The sequence below is a fragment of the Pseudophryne corroboree genome, chromosome 9, assembly GCF_028390025.1.
Source record: "Pseudophryne corroboree isolate aPseCor3 chromosome 9, aPseCor3.hap2, whole genome shotgun sequence".
NCBI lineage: Eukaryota > Metazoa > Chordata > Amphibia > Anura > Myobatrachidae > Pseudophryne > Pseudophryne corroboree.
In genome coordinates this window covers 174,310,872-174,322,891 of record NC_086452.1, presented here as the reverse complement: position 1 = coordinate 174,322,891, position 12,020 = coordinate 174,310,872, and the positions used below count along the sequence as shown (strand labels likewise).

Here is a 12,020-nt window from a genome sequence, read left to right as displayed (position 1 = left end):
AAACACATAGTATGTGTATTTGCTGCTGGATTCATGAAAAAGCCTAATTATGTGGCACTTTTTACTGACCCTGCTGAGATTTGAAAAATAAATAAAATCCACAATAATGGTTGCTGCTTCAGGGCACATTGTATAGCAGTGGTGGATCAATTGAATTCCACCGTAAGCATAACTGGGAATGATTATACTGTCAAGTTATAGCAACTTGCAGTGTTCTGTGCTCCATGTATAACTACGCCAGGAAGCCTGTGTTTATACTCCTTTCCTAACAGCATTTAGGCAGCTTAAACCACTAAGTTCACATCATGCTTTTAAATAAAGCAATTGCAGGCGTGAACCAAGATAAATGGTTATTGGGAGAGATTGCGTATTTCAAGACACACATGTATAGAGGAAATGTTGAATTTTCGTTCAGGGCAGGAACCTGTGTAGTTGAGCCAAGTGGACAGTTGGAGAACTTCAGTTACTGGGTTTTAAGAGAAAAGGATGTTGGAGCAGTGAGCTGCATGTGGGTGTGGAATGCCTGGTGCAGGATGATACGGATTGCGTTCCTTTTGGTTTCGTTCAAGTCTCTTGTCTAGGACACTAAACACTTTTGCCTGGCAAGGTAATCGGAAAGTCAGTTCTGGACGGTATCCGTTCACATGGTCGACCATGTTATGGTCGACAGTCATTAGGTCGACCACTATTGGTCGACATTGACATGGTCAACATGGACACATGGTCGACACATGAAAAGGTCGACATGAGTTTTTTAACTTTTTTTTCTTTTGGGGAACTGTTCCATACTTTACGATCCACATGGACTACGATTGGAACGGTAAAGTGTGCCGAGCGAAGCAAAGGCACCATGCCCGAAGCATGGCGAGCGAAGCGGTGCACTAATTGGGGTTCCCAGTCACTTTACGCAAAAAATTACACCAAAAAAAGTTAAAAAACTCATGTCGACCTTTTCATGTCGACCTTTCATGTGTCGACCATTTTCATGTGACGACCATGTGTCCATGTCGACCATGTCAATGTTGACCAATAGTGGTCGACCTAATGACTGTCGACCATAACATGGTCGACCATTCATACCGGAACCGTTCTGGACAACCGCAGATCTTCTAGTTAGAGATGAAATAGTTGAGTTTATCCCGCTGCTCATGCCTCCATCAATGATTAATTGCAGCATTCTGAAAGGAGGAAGTATTGTCAAAGCAAAGGGCATAACTTTCTAAGCCTTGGACAGAGATAAAGTACCGGACAATCAGCTCCTAATTGCCATCTTCCAGGCTGGGTTTGAAAAATGACAGTTAGGAGCTAGTTGGTTAGTGCATTATCTCTTTCCACGACTTAGTACATGGATCCCTAAGTCTGTTTTGTTTTCAGAAATGCTGTGTTTCACTGATTGTGACATCTGTTCCCCATTGTGAAAACGTGCAAAGCCTGTCATCCCCTGCTCCAACATTTACATGTGTGCCTAATTCCATCTGTCAGTCACTGAGATGGATTTCTGGTCTGTCATTATTTCACATGTTTATGTGACATACGTCATCTGTTTTCAAGGCAACCTGCACCAATGTGTAATTGTTCTCTCGTGCTCATGCACGTGTCCCCAGCTTTGAAGTGGCTAGAAATAGAACCTACAGCTACTTGTGTCATCAGAATGTGTACAGCACATTTCAGCTGCTGAGTGTGTGTATGGTGTAGAAGGCAGATAACCTTTCCCATGGGTGCCTGTGCCGCAAGAGGCAAGCTTTGTGTTTCTAAGAGACTGCTCCTCCCAATAGCAGAGCAGTAATGTAATTACGTGAGAAGACAATTTATACCTCTGACGTAGAAGCTCTCCTCGGCATATGACCATATTCTCACCTCTTCTTACTCATGCCTCTTATGTTGCAACTGTTCTCTGGAACTTTCTCCCTGACACCATCAGGCACTTTTGGGCTCCAAGCTGTAAAACACATCTCGGGTCTCATGTATTCAGATAAAGCTACAACAGGTCTTGCTTGTCTGACCTGCAGTGCTTCTTTGCACATAATAAGGTGCACGCCCACCTCCTTGACTTTAGAAACACCTCTGTAAAATAAATGTACGTATTAATTTGTGGCCTGGCTGATAGTTTTTGGGGGGGGGGGGGGGGGGGGAGCAGGATCAAAGTCCAACTTGCTGCTACTCTTTCCTTGTATGGTTTTATGAAACCCTAGTGGTGCCTTATAAATACAATATAGTAATAACTATTTTTGCTCCCTCATTCATTAAACATTTGAGTTTCTCCTCAAATACATTTGTCCTTCTTTAATGTCTTAAATTGGTTTTGAGATTGATGGTGCACAGGAATTTTCTTTATAACACGTCACTTTTCGATGTACAGATTTATCCTCGTACGCTGGTACCGCAGTTGTGCCATACAGCCCTTCTCGGCTTGCCAGGTCCCATGCAGCTCAGCTTGCACTGAACATCCTTTTCCCCCAAATGGATGTCCTAGTTGTAAATGCAGAAACCCGCTTCACGACACTGCACTGATTAATTTGATATGCCATTGTGCTTCTTATACAGATTCAGACTCGGAAGGGGGGGGGTGTATGTAGCAGTGAGAAGAGCGGAGAAGTTGCCATAGTATTCTATTAAATAATACATAGTAGCTGATTGGTTACCATGGGCAACTTCTCCACTGGCCCGATCTTCACGCTTTTCGCTGCTTCATACATCTATCCCTCATTTGCGCACAGATTTACAAGTGTCTCGTGTCAAATTAATCCTTAGTCTCGTGAAGTGGTTTTGTCGCATTACGAATAAGTTATAAATTTGGTAGAGTACACTTGTAAAAGACATGCTCGGCACGGCTCACTCGAGCCGGGCGGCTAGCGCCACATAACATATTGTGGCTACAAGTATGGGGACACATCTGTGTGTGTTTTGCACATTTGTGTACTGAGCATTGAAATGAGTGCAACTAGAAGGTGCAAAATGCATCTAATTGTATAGAATTGAGACAATCTCTACAGAAAAGGGAAACACGCCTGTAAATGTTCCTTCTCCACCCATTTATACCCCTTTCACACCGTACAAATTACCCGGTATCGACCTGGCGTATTGCTGGGTCGACACGGGTCAGCGTGCGGTGTGAAAGGGGCATAGCCGAAAACACAGGTTGCCTGACCCGACAATTCAACCCGGGAATAAAGCAGTGTTATGCCCGGGTTGAATACCGGATCAGTGGCTGCGTAAACAGGCTTCCGGGTCGATGCGTCCCGGGACCCGTTTACTACAGCAGGGAGAGGGCGCGGAGATGATCTCATCTCCCAGCTTCGGGGTCGGGTCCACCCCCTTGCTGCTATGACAACCTGCCCGACATATTGCCGGGTCGGGGAAGCCTGCAGCAGCGCCCAATGCCGGATCCCACCCGAGAAGGACCCGTTTCCAATTCCCGGGTGGGATCCGGCATTGGCAGTGTGAAAGGGGTATTATCTGTTTTAAATAATCCTGTCCTGCATAATGACATCTAGTTTTGTTCGTTTTTGAGGCTTGACCGCCTAACCCACAAGCTGTTGCTAGGTGGCAATCCTGGGTGTGGTATAGAAGATCTACATTGTCTAGGTCAACCCCATATGTTCGACATGCATTATGTCGACACATGAGAAGGTTGACATGTACAAAAGGTTGACATGGGAAATGGTCAACACAAAAAAGGCTGTCACAACATTTTTTTTTTTTTTTTTTATTTCGTTTTCACCATTCGAGCACAGGAATCCCCAATTGGTGTACTGTGTCCCCTCACATGGCCCGCCATACTGTGGGCAAGCTGCCTTGCTTTGCTACCGCTGCGCTCGGCACAGGTTACTATTCCCAATTGTAGGCTGTGTGGATGGTAAAGTATGAAAAAGGTGTAAAAAATAAAAAAATGCAAAACCCCCTTAAAAAAACATGTGTCGACCATTTGAACATGTTTACCTTTTGTCAGTGTTGACCTTTTGTCAGTGTCAACCTACAAATTGTCTGTCTGTACATTGGAACCTGGCTACCCCATTTGATCATAGAGTCCTACTTCAGAGCAGAGGTTTGCAAGGTCACCCACTAGCCACACAGCTTCCATATGCATGCCATGACTGCGGGTGGATTTGCTCTAAAGTAGGCACACTGTATTCCCACACATGCAGTACAAATCTTTCTTTGGGATACTACTAGTTGAAGGGAGGAAGGGGGCAGCTCTACCAAACTTTTGTTTTGCAGTATGTTCCAAGGACAACACCTTATAATAGAGGTGAGCTGTCCCACTGGACTACATACGTTATCCCGGCGTACACGATGCCGGCTGTCAATATCCTGACAGCGGCATCCCGCCTTCCAGAATGCTGGCAGCAGGGCAAGAGTACCCTTATGGGCTCGGTGGCTCGCTGCACTCGTCACAGGATCTGTTCCCACTCTATGGGCGTCGCGGACACCCATGACTGGGAATAGCCCTGGTGCGTCGGGATTGCGGCTGGCGGTGTTTCAGTGTTGGTATCCTGAACGGCCGGGATCCCAACAGCTGGCATTTTAACTGAATCCCGTCCCACCTATAGACGGGCAAGGCTTATTAGACTCTGGAGGTTGGCTTGCCTTCCTATGTGTACATGCTGCTATGATAATCATCATAATTGTCTCAGAATCTGCGTAGTGCACTATTTAAAAGTGACAGTCCTTGAGGAAAAGATGAACACGTGTTGATTTATTTATAATTGAAAATGCAAAGGAAAATGAGGTATACAGTGTGCAAAATAAAATTACAGATTTTTCTAGAAACCTACAAAATGTTCTGGAAAGGATCCACGAAACCTATCCATCCTTCTATGTGAGTCGTGTTAACTTCTTAGGTTGCGGTACCAGAGAAATTGGCAGATTTGTAGGGTTGCTGGCTAGGTTGGCATTCATACCGGTTATCTAATCTGTTACTCAGTTGCTGCCATATATCTTAACCATAAACCTGTAATTCTTAGACTGTGTTGGCTGGAAGCAGTCAAACAAGTTGGGAGATGAGGTGTGAAGTTGGCACTTTTATCATACATTCTCTTGCCAGCTCTCTGAAATTCTGAATTGGGACACAAGTCAGATCCACTGTACACCAATGACATATTAGCAAGCTATTTCCTGCCACCGTTTTATACTGAACCATAAAATTGTATGAGCACAAGTAAGAGGCCATAACATTTATATATACTAGCTGTCACACAGCCAGATGTCACGGAAGTTTTATGTAATGTTCTTTCATGTATACTGCTGTGTATTTACCAGTTTTATCATTGGGATCACTTTATTTCAATAAATTTACTGTAACCGAAATATCTCTCCAACTCATGATAATACGCTTTCTATAAATATACTGATTGCTGAGAGAGTCCATACGCAGGTGTGCCGTATTACTTTATATTTTTTCCACATTGCTGTTTCATGGGATCTTGACTACTAAATTAAACGTAATGGGAATAATACTTTGTCTAAACAACTTTAACAATAAAAATATTTATTGTCAAATATTTTCTGTATTTAAAGAATTCAAATCTTCCTTTATGCCACCACATTTTACCAGTGTTGGTAGGTTATGCTGGGTACACCCTAAATGAAGTGTAGCCAGCGCGATATCTGTGGTGACAGGATCTGGGGGTGGCATCGGTAAGTGCATACACTGATACGGTGACGGCGGGTGCCTTCTCTGGCTGTATCGTCCTTCGGGCATGAGCAAGGGTTCCGGTATGAATGGTCGACAGTCATTAGGTTGACCACTATTGGTCGACATTAGCGTGGTCAACATGGACATGGTCGTCACGTGAAAGACCGACACATGAAAAGGTTGACATGAGGTTTTTTTTTACTATTTTTGGTGTAGTTTTCTGCGTAAAATGATGGGGAACCCCAATTAGTGCACCGCGTCCCCTTGCATGGCTCGCTTCGCCCACCATGCTTCGGGCAAGGTGCCTCGCACCGCTGCGCTCGGCACAGATTACCGTTCCCAATCGTAGTCAACGTGGATTGTAAAGTATGGAGAAGTTCCCCAAAAGAAAAAAAAGTGAAAAACCCATGTCGACCTTTCATGTGTCGACCATTTTCACGCGTCGACCATGTGTCCATGTCGACCATAACATGGTCGACCATCCAAACGGATACCTGAGCAAGCATCGTCATGGACATGTTGCGTACACACTGGATGGTATCGGAAACCGTGTCGTTGTCGGGCACATCGTCCACTTTATCGTCTATTGTGTACCCAGCTTAAGCCTAAAGCAGAAAATTGGGTTACACCATAGTTGGTGACCTATTACAAACCCTGAAGAGATACCAGAGGGTAGCTATAGTGGGCATACCGTGCCCTGCCACACCTCTCATCCACTAAAAAGGTACTGGTCACAGCAAGAGGGGTTGGGTCACGATAATGTGATCTGATAGGCTGCGCTGCTCTTGGACACCTAGGACAGCTCTCTGAAATTCTGGAGTCTCCTGAACATTTTGGGGGAGTAGGAAATATTGTAGGTACAGTCCATCTAATTATAAAACAATGTGTTAAATGCTGTCCGGCATATGCACAAACCTGCATTGTCAGAATGTAATTACCCTTCTGAAGGCGCTTGTGGCGCTGCGGTCCATACGATGTGCCTTTTTAGGCTCTGCACAAAGTTACAGAAAAAGATCTTGCAAAATGCTGTGCTGCAAATTGAAGTGACTGACATTGGGGTATATTCAATTGATCAGATCCATTTCAACATGCGTTTGTCGGAATGGATCCGACAAGGGCTATTCAATGCACATCTCAATTCGTCTTTAAAAAAGTTGAATTGAGATGAGGGACCGGGGAGAGCGGCGGGCAGACAGGGGGACAGCAGCGCTGCAGGAGGATGTGGCACAGCCGCCAGACCTCACGGCAGCATCCACGCAGCTCCAGCAAGCGGGACCTCACTTGCTGGAGCCGGGTGGACGCTGCCATGAGCGGCAGCTATGACACATCCTCCTGCAGCGCTGCTCTCCCCCGAATGCCCGCGGCTCTCCTCCTCTCAGGTCCCTCATCTCGGTTCAAATTTTTTTTAAGTTGAACTGAGATGGTCGGAAACGGGGCCAAAACCTGTCAAATTTGGCCCCGTTTCCCTTAGAAGCACTTGAATTGGCAGCTATACCGCCAATTCACGTACTATTCGACAAGTCGAATTCCCCGACTTGTCGAATAAAAATGCTGGGGACTGAATAGGTCGGAACCCCTTCCGACCTGAAAAAGTAGAAAACTGCCATCTTTTCGACAAGACTGCAGGTTCGACCTTAATTGAATATACACCTTAAACTGTTTTGTTTCAATATCTTTATTTGTCACTTTGCTTATGAAGCTGTTCTGCAACTGAGGTATTAACGTAGCCCTCTTGTGTTTTTATTTTTATTTTATTTTTTCCTCCTTCTTTTCCTTCTTCTTTTCACTTTCCTCAGAAAGAACGGAAACTGTTGCAAAATAAAAGGCTGGATTTGGATGCCGCAAAGACCCGACTGAAAAAAGCCAGAGTTGCAGAAGCCAGAGCTTCGGTAGGTAGATGGTTTGATAAATGACTGGAAAAAGCATCTCTCACATCCCCTTTCCCTGTGGTAATGGGACTAAATAGCTGACCTGACAACATGAGCTCTTTGTAATAAACAATTGGAATGTCCCAGATCCCAGTTACATGTTCTCTCTGAGCTCTAACTTGCAAAAAAAAAAAAGTCTATTAGGGGTAATTCAGAGTTAATCGAAACAGCAAATTTGGTAGCAGTTGGGCAAAACTATGCACTGCAGTGGGGGCAGATATAATATTTGTAGAGAGTTAGATCTGGGTGGGTTATTTTGTTTCTGTGCAGGGTAAATACTGGCAGGTTTATTTCTACACTGCAATTTAGATTTCATTTTGAACACACCCCACCCAAATCTAACTCTCTCTGCACATGTTATATCCCCCCCTCCGCCCTCCTGCAGTGCACATGGTTTTGGCCATCTGCCAACAAATTTGCTGTTGCGATCAACTCTGAATTAGGCCCATTGTGACTCTCAACGTACAGCCGAGCCAATACTGCATGCACCGTCTAGCATAGAGAGACCCTATATTGTATTTACACCTCCTTTGCCCCCTCTCCTATTTTATTAGGTGCACCCACATTATGTTTTTTTCTTTTACTCTCTAAGTAAGTAATTTTAGCAGAGAAATTCCATTTTGGTCATTGTTAAACCTAAGTTACAGTATAGCAGCCTCTTAGCTGCTGCATGGATACAATCATTGCAGGGTTGGTGGTGCTAATGAAATCTCACTGATTGGCGTACAGTGCATACTTCAGCAATCAAGTTATATATACTAAATTAACACTTGAGAAATGGAAGAAGAAAAAAATAAGTTACTGACTGCTTTTCCCAACATTATTTTTGTGCTTCACTTGTTGCTGTTTTATTTTACACGAGCTCTCTCAAAGATACAGGTAGTACCCGTATATATTTTTGCTACCTGAAGCCACATTATTTGCTTATGACCAGGCAGGCCACGGGCTGTTTTGTGTGGCATTTAATATTTTTTCGCATTCTTGCACATTCATCCCTATGGGAACTGGGACTCCTCTTGCTTAAAGAGGCTGAACAGTAAGCATTGACAAAGTGCAGTAAGAGGTGTTGGAGCGAATTCTTCTCATTCAGACTGCAAGTGCTTGTTAGGAGGGGGATCACTTTCAGGTGATTGCGCCTTGGTGCAGAAAACGAAAAAATGTCTATCTGAATCATTCCCAATAATACAACTGCAATTAGTAGTGTGGCTGCTGCAATCTATATGCATTATTTCAGTAATATTTGCAGTCTGTCTGCAGCAAGTAAAAAGATTTCCATTGATCTTTTAAAGGGGAAATAAACTGATGTTTGAATTTAATTAGTACTTTCATATGGTTTATTTGCTTTATACATGGCAAATGTGTCTTTACTAATAACACTGTCCAGTCATAAATGGACTATTTAGTGTGCGAATTGTGTAGTCTATCTTTATCATTAACTGCTACTTGCTTACATCTCCTGGAATAAACTAGGAGCATATGCTACTGTTCTCTCCAGGAGTAAGCCAGGAGCATATGCTACTGTTCTCTCCAGGAGTAAAGATATATACACACGGAACGATATAGATATAGCTGACCAATTTTGACTATATAGTCAAAATCGCTCAGAAATTTAGTGCATATCACTCCGTGTGTACACAGCCATCGATAGCAATGCGCGTCCCCGCCAGGTCGCTATCGCTGCTACATGTAGACTGTGCAGGCAAGAAAATTTTGTCTAGGTCGCTGGAAAAGAAAAAGCATCCTCTTGCTTAAATGAGTTAGCCAAAATCGCTTGCACACTTATGCCCCTATTTATCAATGAGTGATAAATTTCACTGTGAGTGATAAATTGGCTGGTACAATCTGCTCCTAACGGTCATTTTTCAAACCCAGCCTGTGACATGGAAGTTAGGAGTGGATTTGCTGGTGCAAGTTATCACTCACAGTGAAATGTATCACTCATTGAAAAATAAGGGCATTAGTCCGAATCGCTGGTAGAGTTAGTCAAAATCTCCGACTGCCAGTTCAAGGGAAAATGCTCAGTTAAAATCTCTCATAGTCAAAATCTCTCTGTGTGTATGCACCTTAAGCAAGGCGCATATGCTGCTGTTCTCTGTAGGAGTAACCCAGGCGCTTATGCTGCCCTTACCAACATTTTGGACACTCCATGCGAAACAGCCAGCACTAAGCAAAATGTGCCTTTTTGATGCCGAGTTTGGTTAATTTTACAGGAGCCCCTATATACATACTGTATAACTATCTATAATATGTATGAACATATTATGAAATGTGCGAATTAAGTTACGTTGTTTTTATGTGAGCCACGTAGGAGTATTAAGGATGTAGAAAAAAAAGGTAATGAAATGAAGTGCTGAGTTACTGAATTGGCAGCAGAATTGTTGCAGAAAGCTGAACTGCACTGCAGAAGGAAATTAATGGTTAGTTTTGTGATGACTTCTTTTGCTTCTTGTGCATTAGACAGATCTTTACTCTTCCTGTTGACAGTTTACTTTTGTCTTTTGTATGTATCCACTTAAGCAGTTAAATGCGCCTGAGCCTGAACGGGATGCCAGCTTTATGGTAAATGTGTCTTACATGCTCAGCGTGTTGCATGTAAAGTGGCTAAAGGTTTGTTGGCCTCCATCTCTACGTCATTTGATCTGTTGTGATTTCTCTTGCATTGCTTATATGTATGAGAACTTGTTTGCATTCTGCTCCGCAATGGCAGACCTTTTATAAGCAATCAGTAAGCAGTTCTATAGATCATTTTAAGATCACATCTAAATAGTACATTAGCCTTTTAGCATTCGCTTGTTGATTAAATAATCATTGTCAGCTTTGCCATTTTGAATGACTGGGCTTCCTTCTGTTCTAATAAATATGGTACACGCTCACCAACCTTATAATCTGTCTATGATATTTAATGACATTTTACTTACTGCACTGCAAGAGAATCCACCGTCTTATTCCATACCTGTAGATAAGCTGCCATGCAGTAGTTTGTAGGTTTGTTGCATTACGAGTGTGATGTTTTCCCATAGTATGTGAGCTGTCCATTCATCCTAACTACATTATGCACCCCACAATCCTAAATGGATATCACCTGTCTGTGTACCTTTCTCCTATATTACTGCTTTTTACTGTGACTTAGTTATATGGTGTCCACACTATCCAGCGTCTCCCACCACACTAATAAGATCTTCATGTTTTGATAGAGACTGAACCTGGAGACTTGTGCAAGTATGTCTATGTTTTATTTGTTTATTGGCTCACCTTTTAATTCTTTCATGCTCATGAAAAACTCTGGTGTTTTATGAATATCATGCAGTTTTCTATTTTTCATTGTTGAAAGCACAGATGAGTATATGCTTCATATCATTCATTTTTCATTCCTCTCCCAAAATGCTACAATGCTAGAATCCATCTTTATGACTTACTAGACTGCATTCCTAATCGGTTTCTTCTCTCATTAACACATGATGTACAGGGACATGACTAGGGGAGCCTAAAGCAAACCATCTTTAACAACATGAAACCATAACACAGATAGACGTGATGGTACAATTGAATTCTGAAGCTATATTGGCTATAAACTTGAATGTGTGCACTGTTTTATAGTTTTATAATCATCACTATGGGATTAACCAGTGGTTGCTGTAACCGGGTGTAGTATTGCATGCCGGCGGCCGGGCTCCTGGCGACATACCGACAGCGTGGCGAGCGCAAATGAGCCCCTTGCGGGCTCGCTGTGCTCGCCACACTGCGGGCACGGTGGTGCGCTACGCGCGTCACGCTATTTATTCTCCCTCCAGGGGGGTTGTGGACCCCCAAGAGGGAGATAAAGTGTTGGTATGCCGGCTGTCGGGATTCCCGTGCCGGTATACTGTGCGCCGGGATCCCGACAGCTGGCAAACTGAAGACCACCCCTGTAACCATGTATTCCCTTTATCTATTGCTTAGGAAGAGATTTCTTTTTCATCCACTAGGGGTCACTGGAGTACTCTTGGGATATGGACGGTTCCGCAGGAAACAAGGCACTGAATAAATTACATTTGGAACTACTCCTCCCCTCCATATCCCAGAGTACCTCAGTGTTTTTTCGGTGCTCACAGAGCAACAAGGCTGTGTGGAGATTATCCACACTTATTGGATTTTTTGATTTTTCTTCTTTTTAACTTTTCCACATCTCTTCCCCCCCTTCCAATAGGCGTGGGTCCGGGATAGTGGAAGCTGCTACAAGCAGCTGTGGCGTGTCGGGCCTCTCTAAAAAGAGCTCCCTCACAAACCACGTGCAGGACTACCTGCAGGAAAGGCCGGACGGATCTTACAGAAGAAGCCCCGTCACAGCCCCTCACCACAGGATCCAGGTATGTTGGGTTGCTGCCCCGCTGTGTGGGGACACTGTGATTAGGTGCGAGCCGGCCGCCGCCGCTTCCAGCGCCCGCCACCTGGTGACCGCTAAGGAGAGATGCCTCCCG

The 12,020-nt window shown here is 43.9% G+C and overlaps 1 protein-coding gene across 3 annotated transcripts in view; it reads left to right on the top strand.

The window, feature by feature from the left end:
• Window positions 1-12,020, top strand: part of SH3GLB1 (SH3 domain containing GRB2 like, endophilin B1) — a 168,715-nt gene that overhangs the window by 55,928 nt on the left and 100,767 nt on the right. Inside the window, exons 5-6 of one of the 3 annotated variants that reach the window (XM_063939959.1) lie at window positions 7,432-7,524; window positions 10,081-10,170. In XM_063939959.1, coding sequence (XP_063796029.1) covers window positions 7,432-7,524; window positions 10,081-10,170 — 183 coding nt within the window. The remainder of the gene's footprint in view (window positions 1-7,431; window positions 7,525-10,080; window positions 10,171-12,020) is intronic. The other 2 variants (XM_063939960.1, XM_063939961.1) reach the window with 2 other exon arrangements.